Source organism: Aquarana catesbeiana, linkage group LG08 (assembly GCF_042186555.1).
Source record: "Aquarana catesbeiana isolate 2022-GZ linkage group LG08, ASM4218655v1, whole genome shotgun sequence".
In the NCBI taxonomy this organism is placed as follows: Eukaryota; Metazoa; Chordata; class Amphibia; order Anura; family Ranidae; genus Aquarana; species Aquarana catesbeiana.
In genome coordinates this window covers 114,498,183-114,519,860 of record NC_133331.1, presented here as the reverse complement: position 1 = coordinate 114,519,860, position 21,678 = coordinate 114,498,183, and the positions used below count along the sequence as shown (strand labels likewise).

Genomic DNA, 21,678 nt, shown 5'->3' with positions numbered 1-21,678 from the left:
AGACCAAAACTACAGCTGAGCATTACAGCCTGGATTAACCTCAGTTTGAGACTGGAAGGTCTCAGAAAGAGCAGCAACACACTGATCACATCATCACTAGGGAGTACTCATTGTTAAATGAATAGTGCTGAGCAATGTAGTGTAGTCTTTGAATTAGAGGATTATTTAAAAAGAAGTTGATGCATTACTGCCACATAAATACATAGTATTAAAATCATGTTTAATTAATCTGTATATGAAGTTAACAGTTTTCTATATCTGACTGGAATCTTTAATGAAGACAGAATGAAATCCTGAGCAGACCTTTTACAATTTAATTTTTTTTTTAATGACTTGATAAATTGTAATATGGAGATGGAGGGTTGCACAGAACCTTATTTTAATTTAGAATTGGATTTAAAAAAAAGTCATTATTTTTGTTGCCTGTGAATGTAACTAAATTCCTGTGCGTCTTCCATCTCTATGAGGTACACAGTGTCCAAAGCTGGCATAGTTTAGAGAAGCACATATTTGTAGATACACTTTTAATGTTCCCTCTCAATGCTTATGGGAATAAATGCTGACTACAACATGGTGCTCTATCCTGTCTATTTCTTGCTCTATTTATGCTCTCAAATCAACAGGTTATTCTGTTGTAATTTCCCCAGGTTATTGTCCACTTTTCTCATGCTTCTTCCTCACACTGCCTCACTTTGCAAAACTGTCAGCTAATGTTGCATGAGTCAAATACTCCCTGGAAGCACACCTCTTCAGGATAGCTGACTCCTGTCCTTTAATTACCTGCACATGTCTCATTCAGTTGATTATTCTTTTGGATCCTTTCGTGATATCTGCACCACAGATCTCTCCTAAGAATTAGCTTTTAGATATTTAGTAGATGTATGTTATGTCCATTCTTTGGTATTGTATGCATGCTTTTGATCTATTTTGCTATATAATAGAATATGAATTAATATATGTTTTGTATCATGCCTATTACCTGCTGAATTTGAGAGACTAGATGCTAAGACCTCATGCATGCTGGGTGTCAAAAACACCACTTTTAAGGGCGGTTGACCTTCACTTGGTATATTATGTTAAAGAGTATCCATACCCAAGAAAAAAATAATCTATTACAGATTATCAGTCCTTAGGTATGGTGGCTGCATTTATTTGTTTTTTAAGGCTATTTATTTTTATTTTTATCTAGTGATTTTACTAGTAACATATTTTCTGTCCTAACAATTCTCATTTGCTCTACTGTATCAAGGAGCATCGTTGTCACCCTGGGACAGAAAATGTTTCAGGACTCCTCATTCTAGTAACATGGGGTGGGGGGTTCTGGAGTCCTCAGCGAAAGCTGGCAGAAAGCACTGAAAGGTTATCCAGAACACAATGTTTTAGGACCGTAAAACACCTCCCTGTCTCTTCTTACCCATAACATAGGGGCTGTTCTATAGCAGTGGCGGCCCGTCCATTAGGGGTGCACGGGAACCGCTCCCCTATCCATGCGTCTGGCCCCCTGATCTACATGCAGCGCGCCAGCCTCATGGATTCCAATGTTGGGGGTGGTGTTATTTAAGCATGTGGTTAGAGCTAGAGGCTCTAATAGGCTTCAAAAAAAGGTGGGCTCGGGGCGCAGAGCACTTCTCCTTGGCCGAAAGGAGATCCGATCAGATTGGCCACCAGGAGGAGGGAGGGAGGTGATGCAGGGGAAATGAGGAAGCAGCCGGAGAGAACAGCCCAGAGAGAAGCCGCCGCCCAAGGCTGCCCGCGAGATGGGGCAAGTGCGAGGCCAGGGCCAACTGACTGGCCGACCCGGGGGGGTGCCGCCCATGACCCGACTGATCGGGGCGGGTGCCGTCTGTGACCTGACCGACGGGGGGGTGTTGGTGTCTGGAGGATCGTTTGCCACCCCCCCAAAAAATAAAGAAACAAACACCAGTGGCCACTGTTATATAGTTCACCAAGAAAGCTGGAAACAATGCTGAATAACAGTGGGAGGTACTCTCAGAAGAAAGTGACCTTTAAATGTCAACTGTGGAAGGTATACGAAAGCTTAGGATGTCAGAAAACCTGATTCAGTAGGTGCAGAAAAAGCAAGAGGTGTTTTCAGAATTACCTGAACAAACTAACGTAGCAAGGTGCTGGACTGCAGAAACATGGAGAAGGGAACATTGCCCTCTTTACAGTCAGTTTTACTTTCACCTTCTATAGCTACTGTATGCTGGATGTTGTGTTGCACTATCATCTCCAGTAAGCAGAGAAAGAACTATAGCCAGGAAAGCCTATGGACTTCTATGCAGAATGCTGAGGATCATGGTAATTGTAGTCTAAAATATCAATCACAGAATGGAACTTATGGACCTTTACAATACAGTTTCCATAGTACATTGAGGAGAAAGGGGAGTTTAGGAAAAACTTTTAGCAGACTATACCGGAAACCTTTTCCTCTTTGTGGTGTAGGAGCTGAGATGCGTACATCGGTCCTGGTAGACATGGATTGTCCACAGAGCAAGTGACCAGAGCCAGAGACTTAGACCTGGGAGTGAGACACCTGGGGCAGAGCAACACAGGCCTCAGCGATCACATCTGCACCGCTGCCACAGGGAGAATTGAACATCCTCTCACCCTCTACTTCCCACCACTGATCACTGGAGGCATTCTGTGAAGAGACTGAGGGGGCCCCTTCTACAGCAAGAGTTCACAGCTGCACCACAGGGACTGGTGAGAGGGCTCACTGCCCATTCGTTACTAGGGACTGAGTTACTATAGACAGGACATACTGCACCTATATCACACCTTTACTTCATCTTACTGCACTTATACTGCATGCTGGTTTACTAAAACTGTCATTAAGTGCACAAACGATACTTAAATGGCCCCAACAATAGCTAGCAGAAGAACAACAGAAAGAACTGCCCCTCCCAAAAAAAAAATCCAGTAGGTCCCATTGTTCCCTTCTCCCATTTCCTTAATTTCTATGGACAGTGCCCACCCAGTCAGTTTAGGCCTAGCATAGCCAGCATTAGTGAACAATGGCAGCATAGTCCCAGCTATTTGTTTGGTTATGCTTCATTTCTGCTCACTGTTGCACTTCAGGTGGAGCTGCTACGGTTTACGCTGAACTGGGTGTTAGGTGTCATTTTATGCTTAGCGCTTACTGTTAGCCTTTTTGTATGCTGAATTTTGTTACCAAAATTGCCAATTTATTTGTATCTACTTGGTTATCAGCTTAATTAAGTGATAATACATTAGGATTACACTTTTTAACTGGTTTGGTGCCTGCTTATGAGTAAAAGGCTTACTACTCTCAGAATGCTAAAAAAGTATGTGCTGTTTGTTTTGAGGAAAGTCTTAGAAGGCACCCTGGTAATCAGAAACTGACATTATTTTAGTGGCTCAGTTTGCCACTACCTGTTCGTGTGCGTATATAATATATATAATCTTGGAAAACTGTTTTTTTTCTTTATCTACCTGCATAGGATGTGTTTTTGCTTTGAATAACAGACTGTGCACTCCTAACATTTATTTAGTTTGATGTAGTTTCAAACTTGCAATAAACTGGCAACTCCAGAGCACAGCAGCAAGATTCAATCAGCCAGGCAATTGTTTCATGTTCACTCCACTGTTCCAAACTACTGTTAGAAACCTGGAGCAGGCTGACAAGCCGACAGTTAAATTATGTTCTACTAAATAATATCGATTGATCTTTGAAGAAAACAATTCCAAAAAGGAGAACGGATCAAATAATCAAAACTGAAGAATGAAGAATGTGAAGTTAAACACTTTTACAGAATAAATAACAGTTATTGTGTATAAATGGAGAAAAATAAAGAGATGCTAGTCTATAGTAGTCAGATCCCGCTTGTCGAATTCCAATCCTGCTTTAATATAAAAGAATACATTTTATATAAAAATATTTTGAAGCAAAAGAAACACGAATGGCCACTGTGGAACACATCTCCTCGTTTCTAGAGGTAAGTAAACAAATGTATGTAGATCGAGATCTGATCTGGATCTTTGAATCACACCACATGAATATTGGCAAATCTGCAGGCTACATCTACCCTTAAAGTGGAACCCTAGAAATGTTGTGTTTTTTTTGCAAACAGCACAATGAATATGTTCCCTCTAATGAATAGTATCCTATGTCTGGATGCCTGCTGCTTCATGTAAAAATGACAGTTTCCTTTGTGCTGGATACTACTGACTGTCTATTAACACCTAGGCTGACTTCCTGACACCAAGGATGAAATTATGTATTTAGAATAGGGTGGGTATGCAACTCACACCTCCCATCTTGTTCTTGGATATTCAACACCTACACATTCCATGGTGGTGGGATTAGGGTGTCTGGTTGCGCAACCTGTGTGGATAAAAATGGGAGGGTAGCTTCCTGACACTCATTAGAACTGAAGTAGTGACTTGGAGAAACTATGAAATATCTTCAACATTACAAAACAAGTCCAGTTAAATGTAAATAACTACTACAAGCTATACCATGACCTGGATAAATGAGAACCTTCACAGACAACACAAATATAAGGATCTTTATCTTCAGCTATGTGACTGTAATTTTTTAATCTGATTGAATTCAGACAAAATGGTGGTAACATTTTTAAAAAAGGAGGAGGATCCTTATCCCAATGTGTTAGCACTGCCAATTGAACCTAATGTGTTTTTTATATTTTATATAAATGATTTTGAGAAAAAATTACAAAAACGTACCCTTGAAGAGCTTTCTCTCCAAACCAGTCACCTTTTCCTAAAGTGCGGAGGAATATTGGATCTTCACCTGGGGTGTCTTCTCTTGTAACATTCACCTGTCAAGGAGATCGATTAGTGTTATCAAACCTTTGTCACAGGAAAGGCAGGGGGACAGACAGAATGTCAAATTGACAGATAGAATGTAGAATATACTGAAAATAATAGAGAAGTTGTCATACCTACCATAAATTACTACATTCTCTTAAAATAGTTTCTGGTATAACTGTCCATTTTTTTCCATAAAGATGCCACTCTTTATACTTTAAATTATACAATAAATAAGTAAGGGAGGGTTTTGAGCCCTGTCAGTTTTTTTGCCCTCTGTGTCCTATTGGGGAGATTTCCCTTTACTTCTTCCTTCTTAGCCAAAAGCAAGGGAATCTCTTGTTGACACCAGAACTAAAGTCCCCACTGGAAGACTTTCACACTATCCCTGTTCTGGTGAAAACTTAACATTTTATTTAAATCTATCTGTGTCAAAGTCAGCAATAAAAACAGTTCTAATAATTCTCCACTCCATCCGAGACTCCGAGACTAAAGAAAACTTTTGCCTTTATTTATACTTTTAACAATGTTGATCTATAAGTAAAGTTTTTTTTTATTTATAAACAAGCAGTTTAGATGACATGTTTTAGGAGGTTTGTCAGAAAAAATTATATAAAATTGAAAATACTAATAAGAGAATATTTTTTGACACTATGGTGTACATTTATTAAAGAGAGAAGATTTATCTCATTTCAGTTCTCAGAGAAAAATCATCTCCTCTGGTACTGTTTATGAAGTGGAGAACATTTGTTCTCAGAAGGAGAACAGGGGAGAAGTTTTTCCTCTAAGAACAGCTGAGATCTGTGTGGAAGGGGGAGGACTGCCCGTTTTGTAATTTTTTTTAATGTGTCATATTTTTTAATGCTCATTTTGCCTTGGGTTTTTTTTTGTGCATTTTGGCGCTTTTCTAAATGCACATTTTGACGCTTAAACGCACATTTTGGCACAGGTTATTTTAACATGCATTTTGGTGTGGTTTGTAACACATATTTTGGCGCTTCTTTTAGCACATATTTTGACACTTTTTAACATGCATTTTGTTTCATTTTTCATGTGTATTTTGGCAAACAGCACATTTGCTAGCCACTTTTGGAGTGACATGAACAATTAATGGCACTGGAAAAATGCTGGTAAGAAAATTAGCCAAAATACATGTTAAAAGCACCAAATGCACATGAAAAACTGCTAAAATGCGTTTTAAAAAAACTTGCCAAGATGTGTGTTGAAAAAATCAGTAAAACGTATGTTAAAGAAATTGCACCAAAATGCACTTAAAAAAGGCCCAAAAAGCCAAACTGAACTTATTTGGGCATGAAGTGTTGTGCGTTTTGACACGTTGATAATGCACATTAACAATGAATGGCACCCATCTAAATATATACTATATTGTTAAAAGTATTGTGACACCTGCCTTTACGTGCACACGAACTTTAATGGCATCCCAGTCTTAGTCAGTAGAGTTTAATATTGAGTTGGCCCACCCTTTGCAGCTATAACAGCTTCAACTCCTCTGGGAAGGCTGTTCACAAGGTTTAGGAGTGTGTCTATGGGAACGTTTGACCAGTCTTCCAGAAGCGCATTTGTGAGGTCAGGCACTGATTTTGGATGAGAAGGCCTGGCTTGCAGTCTCCGCTCTAATTCATCTTAAAGGTGTTCTATAGGGTAGAGGTCAGGACTTTTGGTTTCTTCACCCCAGATGTCTATATGGATCTCGCTTTGTGCACTGGTGCGCAGTCATGTTGGAACAGGAAGGGGCCTTCCCACAAAGTTGGGAGCATGAAATTGTCCAAAATGTCTTGGTATGCAGACACCTTAAGAGTTCTCTTCACTGGAACTAAGGGAACTAAGGGGCCAAGCCCAACCCCTGAAAAACAACCCCGCACCATAATCCCCCCTCCACCAAATGATTTAGACCAGTGCACAAGGCCCATAAAGACGTGGATGAGCGACTTTGGGCCAGTGCGGACATTTCTCACGTACATGTAAAAACCCCCTTCCGCCACCTGTAAAAGTGATTGAGTGTTTGTAGAGCGGCTTGGATCACTTTTACATTGAAGCCCATCACATGCTCTAAAAACATAATACCAGGATCATGGCTGCAACAACAGCCATGATCCTGATATCACCAATGCTGTCCGAGCATGTATACATATGTATAGCTGACAAGAAGTGGTTGATGAAGAGAATGCATTAAGGTAAAAAGCCTTATGTCTTTTGAACCACTTTAAGGGGAACCAGGGTAAGGAATGGCCACTTAGCTGCATTATCTTGTATTTGGCATAGAAGGACCCTTCTTGTAAATCACCTTCCCCAAGTTGAAAAGCATTCAGTCTGGTATGCCCCAAATTCCACAATGTCTTACTTTGGTTCATGAGACATTTACTGCATTGTGGTATGCAGGGATGCTGTGCTAGAGTTCATCTTAAGTTAAGGTTATTCACATAATGATCTGCTGTTTTTGTTACCATAGTAGGTTTAATTCATGTACAGATTGTCGTCTTTAAAATGGAATTCAAGCAAATAAAAACTAAAGCCATCTAGAGATGCATTTTTTTGACATTTATTGAACCATGTCTCACCCTGTCTAGAATGCAGCCCCGGTGCTCAAACTTCATACTAGCACATTAATTGAGTGCAATAACCTGCAACTGTAAACTACTTAAAGGGAATATTTGACTGATATAGAATTTCATAAGTGCATTTGTACGCTTTCAAATGGAGCATGGACCTCTAAGAGGTAAAGTGGAGCTTACCATTCCTTTGCTGATGATGAAGAAAGTGTCCCCTCGAGCACCTTGCCTAATAATGTAGTCTCCACATTCGTAGTGAGTCTACAAAAATAAAGTAAAAAAAGATTATGTTATTATCATTTGCCTTGTGGTCAGGCTATTTCACACAATAAACCTCTGGGATGCATTACACTTCTGAAAGTTGCTTGCTTGTGTAAAGAAACCCACTGATCCACAAACACAATAAGAGAATGATGAGTAAACTGCCATACAAGTATCTCCAATATAAATTCCAACAGCTGCAGGCATCTGTATAACTACATTTATCGGATACTGTCCTCTAAGTCCCTACACTAAACTAAAATGTGAACATATTAACCTGCATTTAGCATTTCTAATGGGTGAAATGTTGTATATCTGTTGCATGATTTCATTCTTATTAATGAAAAATTTAACCACAGTGTATTCATCTGCAAAATGCTGTAAACTGCAAAAAACAAAAACAAATTTTGCTTAAATGGTTTCTGATAAGATGGAAGCAAAATAGTTTACTCAAAAAATGACTATACATAAGCTGTTTTCTTTTCTTACATTTGTTCAGACCCCTGAATTGCTTAAAAGTTGCTTCTCTTCATTTCGGAGCTGCAACAAATTGGAATGCCGTGGGCATGTAAACATTTTATACACAAAACCCATGACAATGAGAAAAACATGGACATTTGCCATCAAACACAATTGGGATGGTGAGGGTTACTAAAAATAGGATTTTTATAACAGCTTACCTATAAAATACTTTTCTTTGAAGTACATCACGGGACACAGAGCCATAGTAGTTACTATGTGGGCCACCTTCAGGTGATGGACACTGGCACACCCTAAGACAGGAAGTCCACTCCCTATATAACCCCCCCACTACTGGAAGTACCTCAGTTTTTATAGCATCAGTGTCAGTGTCCCCGTGATGTAACTCAAAGAAAAGGATTTTACAGGTAAGCTGTTATAAAAATCCTATTTTCTTATCGTACATCACGGGACACAGAGCCATAGTAGTTACTATGTGGGATGTCCCATAGCAATGCCAACTGAGGGGAGGGAGACACAACAGAATTAGGGCAACATGAGAATAGAGGAGTTATACTACTGGCTGCAGTACACTACGCCCAAAGGCGATATCCTCATGCCTTTTTACATTCACCTGATAAAATCTGGTAAATGTGTGGACTGAAGACCAAGTTGAGGCCTTGCAGATTTGAACCATGGAAGCTTGGTGATGCACCCCCACGAAGCACTAACAGCCCTAGAGGAGTGTGCTTTAATATGAAAAGGTGGAACTTTCCACCTTAAACCATAAGCTTGAACAATCACTTGTCAAATCCATTTAGAAATAGTAGATTTCGAAGCTGCCTGTCCTCTTTTAGGACCTTAAGGCAACACAAACAAAACATCTGTTTTTCGAATCTAAACAGCTGTTCTTAACTAGAATTTTGACTGCTCTCACCACATCAAGAGAATGTAGTAGACATGTGCGGTTTGTTTCCCACGAATCGAAAATTCGTACGAATTTCGGAAAATTTGTTCATTCGGAAGCATGCAAAACATGAATTTCTATGCTTCCGAATTGTATATGAAATACGAAATTTCGTTGATGAATTTTGGATCCAAATTCCATTAGAACGGAAATGTGACTGGTGTTTTGTTGACCAATCAGAGGTTTTCTTCGGCTGCTGAGTGAGGGTTGGGAAAATTACCTTTTTGGGAGTGGGAGACTGGTACTGGTAGTCGATGGGAGATTCAGAATCGGACAAAATAAGAATGATCGATAATATCATTTTATTATTGTCATAATAATTACAATTATTCATTATGATGAAGTTAAAAACCCAGGAAGTCAGCACAGGGATGGTGGGAGCCCCTCATAATGAGCACAGCAGGGGTACAGCCCCAGGAGGAAGTCAGCACAGCACAGGGATGGTGGGAGCCCCTCATAATGAGCACAGGGATGGTGGGAGCCCCTCATAATGAGCACAGCAGGGGTACAGCCCCAGGAGAAAGTCAACACAGAACAGGGATGGTTGGAGCCCCTCATAATGAGCACAGCAGGGGTACAGCCCCAGGAAGTCATCACAGCACAGGGATGGTGGGAGCCCCCTCATAATAAGCACAACAGGGGTACAAACCCAGGAAGTCAGCACAGGGATGGTGGGAACCCCTCTTAATGAGCACAGCAGGGGTACAGCCCCAGGAGGAAGTCAGCACAGCACAGGGATGGTGGGAGCCCCTCATAATGAGCACAGCAGGAGTACAATCCCAGGAAGTCATCACAGCACAGGGATGGTGGGAGCCCCCTCATATTGAGCACAGCAGGGGTACAAACCCAGGAAGTCAGCACAGCACAGGGATGGTGGGAGCCCCCTCATAATGAGCACAGCAGGGGTAAAAAACCCAGGAAGTCAGGACAGCACAGGGATGGTGGGAGCCCCTCATAATGAGCACAGCAGGGGTACAGCCCCAGGAGGAAGTCAGCACAATACAGGGATGGTGAGAGCCCCTCATAATGAGCATAATGAGTCAGACGACTGTCATATTGAGAAAGGTATTTTTTGCTTTTTAAATTCATCATAACGAACGTTCGTAATTGTTACGAAAAGTTAACGAACCTAACGAAAATTCGTATTTCGTACAAATCCAAATTGAATTTCGGACACGAATTACGAAATACGAATTGACGGCTAATATGAAACGGAATGGAACGAAACGAAACAAATTTATTGATGGCGCACATGTCTAGAATGTAGCGACTTTTTTTTCCGCAGAACGGGGTTCTGGAAAAAAAATGAAGTTAGAACAATATCCTGGTTTAAATGAAAACCTGAGACTATCCTAGGTAGAAAATTAGGATGAAGACACAATACAACCTTATCCTTGTGAATAATTAAATATGGCTCTTTACAAGAAAGAGCAGCCAACTCTGATACTGTTCTTGCAGAAGATATGGCTACCAGCAAAACTAGTTTCCTCATCAAAAAGGATCAAGGGAATATGTTGTATCGGCTCAAAGGGCTGTTTCTGTAATGCCGACAGATCTGAATTCAAGTCCTGTGGGTTCAGGGGTCACTTAACCAGAGGTTTTAAGCCGTGTTACCCCCTGAATAAAGCTACAAACCAAACAGTGCGAAGCAAGTGGTCGCTGAAAAAATACTGATAAGGCCGAAACCCGGTCCTTGATAGTACTCAAGACCGGCTTTATTTCTAATGCCATCTGTAGAAAGCCAAGGATTCGGCCTATGATATACTTCCTGGGGTGCCAACCTCTGGTTTTTCACCAGGAGACATGGATGCCTTCCAGACTCTATAATATATGACTCTGGAGACGCAGGCAGAATAGGAGGGAATGCATAAATCAGTGAGAACTGATTCTACGGTAATAGCAAGGCATCTGTTCCACATGCTAGCGGATCCTTTGTTCTTGACATAAAGTTGTCGATTTCTTTGTTAAACCTGGACGCAAACAGATCTACATCTGGGATCCCCCATCTTTGACATATTGACATGAAGGTATCGGGGTGAAGGATCCATTCTCCTGGGAACAACTGCTGGTGACTCAAGTAGTCGGCCTGCCAATTTTCTATTCCTAGAATGAAGACTGCGATAGGCAAAGTACATTGTTTTCTGCCCAAGATAGGATATGATTCACCTTTCTCTGGGCCGCACAACTTCTTGTGCCCCCTTGGTGATTAATATAGGCCATTGCTGTGGCATTGTCGGATTGAATCCTGGCAGGACAATTCTGTAAACTGAACATTCAGGCCCTCAGGACCAAGTGCTCTGCGTGAATTTCTAGAATGGTAATGGGCAAGGCCATTTCTGATCTGGGCCACTTCTCTTGGACAGTTGCCTCTTCCAGGACTGCTCCCCAACCCAAAAAAGGTTGGCATATGTTGTTACCATTTCCCAGGTAACAGAAGGAAGGATTTTCCCCTTTGCAGATTTTTGGTTATTAACCATAAACTGAGGCTCCGGCGCACCCAGCCTACAGCACCTGGTATTTCCAGGCGGTCTCCCATCCAGGCACTAACCAGGCCTGACCCTGCTTAACCTCCAAGAACTGACAAGATCGGGTGCTTTCAGGGTGATGTGGCCATAGGCTTTGGAGTCAGACATATTGGGAATCTAGAGCTTGAACCCTTTGTTCCAAGCCACTAGGATATTATTTTGTAGCAGTCTCGAATGAAACTGAGCATAAGGAACGGCCTTGAATGAAGCCATCTTTTAACCTCATGCAAAGCTGAATAGAATAATTCATCTTGCTTCAACCGCCCGAATCAGTTCCTTTTATGGCGCTGATCTTTGCCTGGGGCAAGAATACCCTTTTCTGGGTGTACCTACTTACATGGGGACCATCATGATCATTTTTTGCCAAAAGATGGTCCAATTTTTGAAAGAAAGACCTCTTTTTCTCCGGATCCTTAGGAATGTTTGATCTGAGAAAACGAGGAGACGGGAACTCTCAGTTTGTACCTTGGAGCTATTGAGGAAGTCCCCCATCTGTCTCGACGCTCTTCCAGGCCAGATCCTTGAGAACTGCAGAAGAATTCCCCCTATTTTAGCAAGTGGGAGTGCATCCTGATAAGAAGGCTTCAGTATTTTGTAGGTTTCCTCCCCCAAGACCTCTTTTGTCCCTGGGGTTGACCCTGAGGATTACCTTTTCAACTTGACGGCGGAGGCCGTCGTGACTGCCTGGAGTTTTTAAAATGAAAATACATTTACTCCTTTTCTTAAATGGCAAAGGGGTACATTTTCCACTAGAATTTCTTTGAATGTATTACCCAAATCATCCCCAAATAGCTACCGCAAAAGGAAGACTAGCCAGGAGCTTCTTGCATGGTGCTTAGTGAAGGGCACAAGGCCTGAAGGATAGAATCTCTCATAGCAACTATTGCAAACATAAAGTTGCTAGTAGCTTGCCAGATCCTGAGCCTGCTGAGCAGGATAACCTTGAACATATATGTAGCAGCGTTAATTGCTGATATACCCCACTTTTAGTGAATTTTCTCCACCATAGGATAAAGTGTGAAAAAAACTTTTTAGGAGGGAAAAAAATGCTTATCTGGGTGATCCACTAAGATACAAAAAAGCTTTTCCAGCAATGGACAGGAAAGGTATGCACAGGTCATTAGTATGCTTCGTGTCCATCTGCATTGTGAAGCGCCGCCCAATGAGTTCTGAAGCATTTTGCTTAATATGAGCAGATAATATTGCCCGAAACACTTCAGAATTCATCCTGCTGCTTTTATCAGCAGTCACATCATCAATAAATACAAGAGAACCAGTTCCATTGGCAGCCATACATGCCCACGCCATGACACTACCACCACCATGCTTCACTGATGAGCTGGTATGCTTTGGATCATGAGCAGTTCCTTTCCTTCTCCATACTCTTCTCTTCCCATCACTCTGGTACAAGTTGATCTTGGCCTCATCTGTCCATAAGATGTTGTTCCAGAACTGTGAAGGCTTTTTTAGAGTTGTTTGGCAAACTCTAATCTGGCCTTCCTGTTTTTGAGGCTCACCAATGGTTTACATCTTGTGATGAACCCTCTGTATTCACTCTGGTGAAGTCTTCTCTTGATTGTTGACTTTGACACACATACACCTACCTCCTGGAGAGTGTTCTTGATCTGGCCAACTGTTGTGAAGGGTGTTTCTTCACCAGGGAAAGAATTCTTTCAGTCATCCACCACAGTTGTTTTCTGTGGTCTTCCGGGTTTTTTGGTGTTGCTGAGCTCACCGGTGCATTCTTTCTTTTAAGGATGTTCCAAACAGTTGATTTGGCCATACCTAATGTTTTTGCTATCTCTCTGATGGGTTTGTTTTGTTTTTTTTAGCCTAATGATGGCTTGCTTCACTGATACTGACAGCTCTTTGGATCTCATATTGACAGTTGACAGCAACAGATTCCAAATGCAAATAGCACACTTGAAATGAACTATGGACCTTTTATCTGCTCCTTTTAAATGAGATAATGAGGGAATAACACACACCTGGCCATGGAACAGCTGAGCAGCCAATTGTCCCATTACTTTTGGTCCCTTAAATAGTGGGAGGCACATATACAAACTGTTGTAATTCCTACACCGTTCACCTGATTTGGATGTAAATACCCTCAAATTAAAGCTGAAAGTCTGCAGTTAAAGCACATCTTGTTTGTTTTATTTCAAATCCATTGTGGTGGTGTATAGAGCCAAAAAGATTAGAATTGTGTCAATATTTATGGACCTGACTGTAGTAACTACTATGGCTCTGTGTCCTGTGATGTACGATAAAAAACTGGTACACACAGAATCTAGTGTAACTGTGCATACTAACTAATCAGCTTCATTGTGATTCTGCCCGCGATTCGAAATAGCAGCAAATCGCAGGACGCCAGTGCGATCCCTATCCCTTCCAATGGCAACTTGATTTTGCCACGATTGTCACCCGATGAATTGCGGTAAAATCGTGCAAACAGAATTGCGGGACGTCTGTCGCCCAAAAGAAGTACAAGAACTTCTGTACTGTATACATATTGTGTGAAAAAGATCTGCGGGGTTCACAATGTTTGGATCTCATTGTTCTTTATTCCATTGTAAAGTGCAGAAATAAGCCTAGTACTATGGTGTGCTTACATGACTGAATGGTCCACTGACAGAGTGTGATAAGCCAAGATAGGATCATTTGCAGAAAAGTCAAATGTGACATACAGTATACCATTCAGTGACAGAGTAATGTCCTGTACACACGATAGGATTTTCCGACAACAAAATTCATGTTTTTTTTCCGACGGATGTTGGCTCAAACTTGTCTTACATACACACAGTCACACAAACCTTGTCATAAATTCTGATCGCCAAGAACGCGGTGACGTACAACACGTACGACGAGCTGAGAAAAAATGAAGTTCAATAGCCAGTGCTGCTCTTCTGCTTGATTCCGAGCATGCGTGGAATTTTATGCATCAGAATTGTGTACACACAGATCTCAAATTTTGTGTGATGGAAATTCCAAAGGAAAATGTCAGATGGAGCCTACACACGGTCGGAATTTCCAACAACAAGCTCCCATCGAACATTTTCTTTTGTAAAAACCGACCGTGTGTACGGGGCATTAATGTTCCAGGTCATGGAGTCAGATATATAATTTGCTAAAAAAATGACTAAAATTACCTACATAGACATATATATTTATCATCATCATAGACATGTATTTGCTATCCCAGCTGTCTGATACAGGGTTCACACATGCAGAGTGCGGGGCTTTGGAATTTTGATTTAGAATGTAGAAAACAAATCTTTTGGTTTTCTTTGGGTTTTGGTATTTCCAGACTGGGTTTCTAAGTTTGGAGACTTCAAAGAGTTTTGGGTGGGAATAAATCTCCAACCCAATGTTCAGGTTTTGCAAGAGACAGGCAGGCTTTGAGCACTCCTTATAATGAAGGACCCAACGATAGCTTGAAGCTCTAGTTGGGAGACAGGTGTGTTACATTCAAGAAAAAGAACTCCATGCTGGAGATGAGAGATTCATAGTCCATTGAGAGTCGAGACGGCTAAGCAAGTCTGGAAGACTGAGAAAGCCAAGATGACTAAGTGAATCTAAGGGACTGAGGGAATCTGGATGCCCCAGATGAGTGAGAGATCCTGGGGTGTCGAGAGATCTCCTATTGAGAGGCCAGGGTGTGAACTGAAAAGGCTGAGCAAGGAGAGTTGGGAAAGCTGAATGAGCACAGCAAGGCAATGTGTAAGATGGTCTGAGGGGCCAGCCAAAAGCTAAGGTTTCAGACCTAAACAGTGATGCTGCTGAAGAGAGAGCCAGGTTACTTGGTATTATTTTTTTCTGTTGCCGTTTATGATGGTGAAAACCCCCTGTGTTGAACTGTAATTTTTGTTTAATAAAAGTGGGCCAACTCTTTACCACAGTTCAGACTGGTATGGACTCACTAAAAATGCTTCTGCCACTGAGCTTACAAACCCCACACATCACACATTCAATTGTGAGATTTTTAAGTTTCTGACCAAGGTTTGCAGTAGTTCTGAGACACACATTTCACATTTCAGCAAAGTGGATATTAGTTTCAATAAGAACAATAATATATTTATTTAGTATGCTAAACTGGAAGACAACAAGCTGTATCGGGTATAAAAAAAAACTGTGAAACATTTGAACAAAAATTCCACTGTTACTGCTACACAGCCACACATTTTTGTCATTGTTTTAGCAATAAAATAATGTTAACATTTGGCCACTTTTTTTTCAGTTTGTTTCATTTTCAAGGAACAGTATAAGCTTTCGTTTCACGTTTCACTCAAAAATGTTTGTTGTAATGAGTGCCATACTTTTTCATTGTTAAAACAATTTTAGCTACAAGAGGAATACAATGTAACAATATATTTGCTCTGGAAGAAACATTATTGCTATTAAATGAGAATCTTAAATGTGCCACATTCTAGCGGCTTTCCTCTAACTGCAGTTTTCCCAAGAGCCTAACGCAGCCTCTCAATCAAACGACACAGTATTATTTTCTATAACTGCATTGATTGGGCACCAAAATCAGTTTCCTTTTTAAAAGATTTCTGTAAAACATGTAATAAGAACTGTTAACCTTTTTTCAAACAATTGTAAACCTTACCTTATCAGGACAAGCCTGGAAACTATACTATGGAAACTGTAAAAATGAATTAGTCCGTGTATAATTGTATTCACTATTATATTTCACGGATTAGTTGTGTAATGATTTAGTACCGATAAACAATTAAATGTTCAGTGACCATGTGAAGTGATTTTTTCAATAGACAGTCCCTTCACTAATTGGTTATATAAATCATTAAAAAAAAACACTAATCTACTAGGTTTTGAAGAAACGAATAAAAAACCCTCCAAAAATAGACTAAACAGAATTACAGAGTTCAAATGTCTTGTACAAATATATCTTGCATTTTGGAGAAGATACAGTATGTTTCAGAAGCTCCAGGAAACATGGAGACAAAGCCTTCAGGGGTTTTGCAGTGAAATCTGAATCTGGAAAGTAGAGTTGGCTGAATCATAAAATAACTGAGCAGCAAACCAGGACCCAGGATTTTGGTGAGCTGTTATTATAATGTAATGTAATGTGCACTGGGTAGGGTCAGGCTTTGCACTTCTGAATCATAACACAGATAATGTTTTTATTGTTGTTATTTTCACTCTCCACATCTGAAGATGCAATACAGATCATTCTGTTCCCATAGAGTTACCCGGGTGATAACTTTTTTTGCTACCAAGAGTTGACTACTTGTTATCAGCCACCTCATTTGTAGCACACTTAAATGTGATGATAATGAAATAACTTACAACAAATAGTTAAATCTCACATTATTAAAGACATGTATTTACCTGTTTGGCTTTGTCAATTTTCTAATGCAATATATTTACAGTAGTTGTACACATAGTTACATAGTACATGTGAAAACATGTTATTGTCATTTTTTGATCCTTAAAGTGACTCTGTCAGTATAGGTTCAAAATTAAACTAAAGCTACTCCCCTGCAAGTATCAATGGTTTATCATGGCTATGCAATTTTTGCCTGTGCAGCCAATTGTAGTCTCCTCTGAACTCACATAGCAGGGTAGCATTCCAGAAGCACAACTGGGAGATAGTTGTCACCCACAAGACGAAAAGCCTGAACAAAGTTCTAATGGAAGGATCACCAGTATTTGTTTATGAAAGCTCCAGAATGGCCGCTCTCGCGCTCCCGAGGGGATGAGGCAGCTCTTTACCCATGTGGTCAGCTGTGTCCAATCAGAGCTAGTCACATGTAAACAAAGAAGTGCCGTTTATCAGCTCTCTTCGGCTCACACTGACGGAGTGATGCCAGTCAGTGCTGCCTTTCAGTGCCCATCAGTGCTTGTTTATCAGTGCTGCCCATCAGTGCACAGTGCAGCCCATCAGTGCCTGCTATCCGTGCCGCCTATCCGTGCCCACCAGTGCCGCCTATCAGTGCCAACCAGTGCCACCTATCAGTGCCCACCAGTGCTGCCTATCGATGTTCATCAGTGCCCATAGTGCAGCATATTAGTGACACTTAGTCACCCAGTGCCCAGTAGGCAAGTGGTTAAGAAGAGTGAGAACCACTGGGCACTTAAACCCCCCTCCTGCCCAGACCAATTTTCAGCTTTCAGCGCTCTCACAATTTGAATGATAATTGCGCGGTCATGCTATACTGTACTCAAATTAAATTTTTATCATTTTTTTCACACAAATGGAGCTTTCTTTTGGTGGTATTTAATCACCATTTGGGTTTTTATTTTTCGCTAAACAAACAAAAAAAGACAGAAATTTTTGAAAAAAAAACATGTTTCATAGTTTGTTATAAAATTTTGCAAATGGGTAATTTTTCTCCTTCATTGATATTATGATGAGGCTGCACTGATGGGCACTGATGGGCTGCACTGATGGGCATTGATCGGCTGCACTGATGGGCACAGATAAGGCGACACTGATAGGCACAGATAAGACGACACTGATGGGCACTGATAAGATGGCACTGATGGGCCCTGATGGGTGGCACTGATGAGTGGCACTGATGGGTGGCACTGATGGGTGGCACTGATGGGCACTGGTAGGTGGCACTGATGGGCACTGGTAGGTGGTATTGATAGGCAGCACTGGTAATGAGGCACTCATTCATTTATAGGCGGCACTGTGGGCACTGATAGGTGGCACTGTGGGCACTGATAGGTGACACTGAGGGTATTGATGGGTGACAATGTGGGCACTGATGGGTGGTAGTGTGGGCACTGGTAGGTGGCACTGGTGGGCACTGGTAGGTACTTCCACGATCGGGACTGATGTCCCTCTCGCAGCCACCGGTGATCGGCTTTTTTTTTCCTCCTCACGCTATCAGCGTGAGGAGGAAAAATAGCCGATTACCGGCTCTGTTTACATCACATGATCAGCTGTCATTGGCTGACAGCTGATCATGTGGTAAGGGATCAGGATCGACCACTTACTACAATCTGTGATCAGGCAAGTCTCATGGATTCGCTGATCACAGAGCGTGCTGTGTGCGCGCCCTGTAGGGGGCGCGGAGGCCCCTCAAGCACAGCATATGTCCAGGGACGCCCTCCCAGCAAATTAAGTCCGTGCTGTAGCCATCTTTCGGCTGATGGCAAGTGGTTAAAAACAACAATAACAAAAATAGAGCGTGATTGAGTTAAAATAGAAGTGTTGGATTTGAAAAAAAAACACACACAAATTCACCTCCATGCTGCAATATTGGTGTGATGCTGTAGCTGTCCCACGTTGGCTCTAAGCCTGAGAACTGAGCAATCACATGACCACTGATCACTCAGTTCTTGGTCTGCTCAGAGGGGGGAGCAATTACGGTCAGCCAATGCTCTCTGCTCTACTTCTCTAGTGCTCAAAGGAGCACTGGGCAGGAGATGGGGTTGGAGCAGCTGACCCCGGCCCTCATCATAGCAGAGAGAGACTAAGCAAGCTGCCAATTAGACATCTGGGTGGAGCCCAACAATATTGTTGGGATCCTTCCAGATTATGGAGCGACTCTGTGATGTCAGCTGACAGCGAGCAATAGCCCGCTATTAATTGACTCTGGGTAACATGAGAGCAAAAGTAAGTGCATGCCTGTGACCCAGAAGAGATGTACAGTATGTTCAAAAAAAAAAAAGCTTTGACCATGCTTCTCTTTTAAATTTGGCACCTAACCATGCAGATCCATTAAAAATGTAATGTAGTATGATAAAGAGTATACCTTTCTTTTCTTTTTTAAACACAGATACTTATATAATTATAATCTGATGCAGGCACATGTCATTTTGTTTTGATTGCTTACTGTTACCACTGATTTGGAAAGTGCAAACATCTGACACACAGTTCACATCTCTTCAGATTTTTGAAAACAATTCAGCTAAAGAACCCCAGGCAGATATTCAAAGCCACATTTGCTAATGATATCAACTGTCTTGAGAACTAACATACCTGGGAAGCTCCAGTATTTTTTGTTCCAAGTGTCAAGTTGATGAGACAAGACCTCTTTGAATTAATGTACTATAGGTGGCATAAAACTTGACATCCTTAGGAAATTGAACACATTTCCTATCAGCTATGTTCAGTAGCTTTTAAAAGATGCTCACTAAACCATGAAAAAAAAGGTATGACTGCTGGCTAAAAAATAATTTATAGTCCTGTTACAATGTAAGATTCATTTTAGCAGAAAAAAAACTAATCCTTTCTAACTACTAACATAACTTGGTCTAAAGTGCACGAAGATCACAAATAGTGAGGGCAGCTATCTGTCCAAATGTGCAGGCTATATAGGGCAGCCATTAGAAAATTTTGGACCCCTTACACAGCTTTTGGCCTTGCCCCCCCCCCCTGGCTTGACCACCAACACCTGTACACACTCAGCCCCCTCACACCTGTATGCATTCAGCTCCCCTCACTCCTGTACGCACCTATCCCCCCTTACACCTGTAAGCTCCCAGTCCCCTCTCACACCTGTATGCACTTAGCCCCCTCACTTGTACGCACTCAACCCCCCCTCACACCTGTATGCACTTAGCCCCCTCACCTGTACACAATCAGCCCCCTTACACCTGTAAAAATTCAGCCCTCCTCACTCCTGTAAGCACTCAGCCCCCTCACACCTGTATACACTTAACCCCCCTTACCTGTACGCACTAAGCCCCCCTACACCTGTATGCACTCAGCCCCATTACACTTGTACGCACTCAGCCCCTCTAACACCTGTACGCACGCAGCCTCCCCTCACATCTGTACACACTCAGCCCCCCATACACCTGTATGCACTCAGCCTCCCTCACACCTGTACACACTCAGACCCCCTCACACCTGTATGCGCTCAGCCCCTCTCACACCTGTACGCACGCAGCCTCCCCTCACATCTGTACACACTCAGCCCCCCATACACTTGTACGCACTCAGCCTCCCTCACACCTGTACACACTCAGACCCCCTCACACCTGTACGCACTCAGCCCCCTCACACCTGTATGTGCTCAGCCCCTCTCACACCTGTACGCACGCAGCCTCCCCTCACATCTGTACACACTCAGCCCCCCATACACCTGTACGCACTCAGCCTCCCTCACACCTGTACACACTCAGACCCCCTCACACCTGTACGCACTCAGCCCCCTCACACCTGTATGTACTCAGCCCCCTCACACCTGTACACACTCAGTCCCCTCACACCTGTACGCACTCAGCCCCCTCACACCTGTACGCACTCAGTCCCCTCACACCTGTACACACTCAACCCCCGTCACACCTACATACACTATTTTATACTGAATGACAACTTTTATTAGGTACCCAAGCTTGTTATAGTATATTGTCAAGCCAAAACCTTTTTTTTTTTTTTTTTTTTTTTTTTAGAATGGGAAAGGATTAGAACATCTCTATTGTTTTTTTATTGCTATTCATTGCTCTATAAGATATCTTTTCCTCCATTTGCTGTCCAATAACAATGTTTTCACCAGACAGACAATAAGGGAAAGTCTACAAGCATTACACAGACGGAAATAAAAATGTATGACAGGGAGGTGAGGGTTCAAAACCTGTGGTAAAGCAAAAAAGGTGTCTAGAATATATTCAGGGAAATTCAATAAAGATATGACAATTTTCTGGCAGTAGTTTCCTCAATAACTACCTATATCTAATTCAGGCAAGCATTTACATGAGTGTTGGTAACATTACTGCCACGTACATAAAATTCAGGTAGTTCGTACTACCATGACTTTAACTGCCTACTGTCTGGCCAATTATCTACATTGGTGTTCTGTTATTTTGGCATGGCATAGGGTCTTCCTGCTGGTGTGCATTTGTGCGATCTGTGGTCACTGTGGTCAACGGACACAGCGGATTACAGTACTCAGTACCGGGTCACTGTGATTGGCCCAGGTACCAGTAAACAACTGTCATGAATGGCATTTCTTTTTCATTGTGAAAAACAATTGATTCACCATAAACTAGCCCTAACCAATGGTGAAATCAAATAGCAGCGCTAAATCAATTAACCTCAATACAAGTGAAAAAATTGTATAATAATTTACACTAGAGTGCATCAACACAATGTGAATCGTGTCCAGGAAACAAAATCAAT

At 41.7% G+C, this 21,678-nt stretch overlaps 1 protein-coding gene and 1 pseudogene across 4 annotated transcripts in view; both read right to left on the bottom strand.

The window, feature by feature from the left end:
• The window catches only part of PRKG1 (protein kinase cGMP-dependent 1), a 1,456,334-nt gene that overhangs the window by 261,039 nt on the left and 1,173,617 nt on the right, over positions 1-21,678 (bottom strand). For all 4 annotated transcript variants that reach the window (XM_073596335.1, XM_073596337.1, XM_073596334.1 and 1 more), the window contains exons 6-7: positions 7,548-7,625; positions 4,711-4,805 (exon numbers count right to left, since the gene is read on the bottom strand). In XM_073596335.1, coding sequence (XP_073452436.1) covers positions 4,711-4,805; positions 7,548-7,625 — 173 coding nt within the window. The remainder of the gene's footprint in view (positions 1-4,710; positions 4,806-7,547; positions 7,626-21,678) is intronic.
• Positions 11,551-11,669, bottom strand: LOC141106983 (5S ribosomal RNA; annotated as a pseudogene).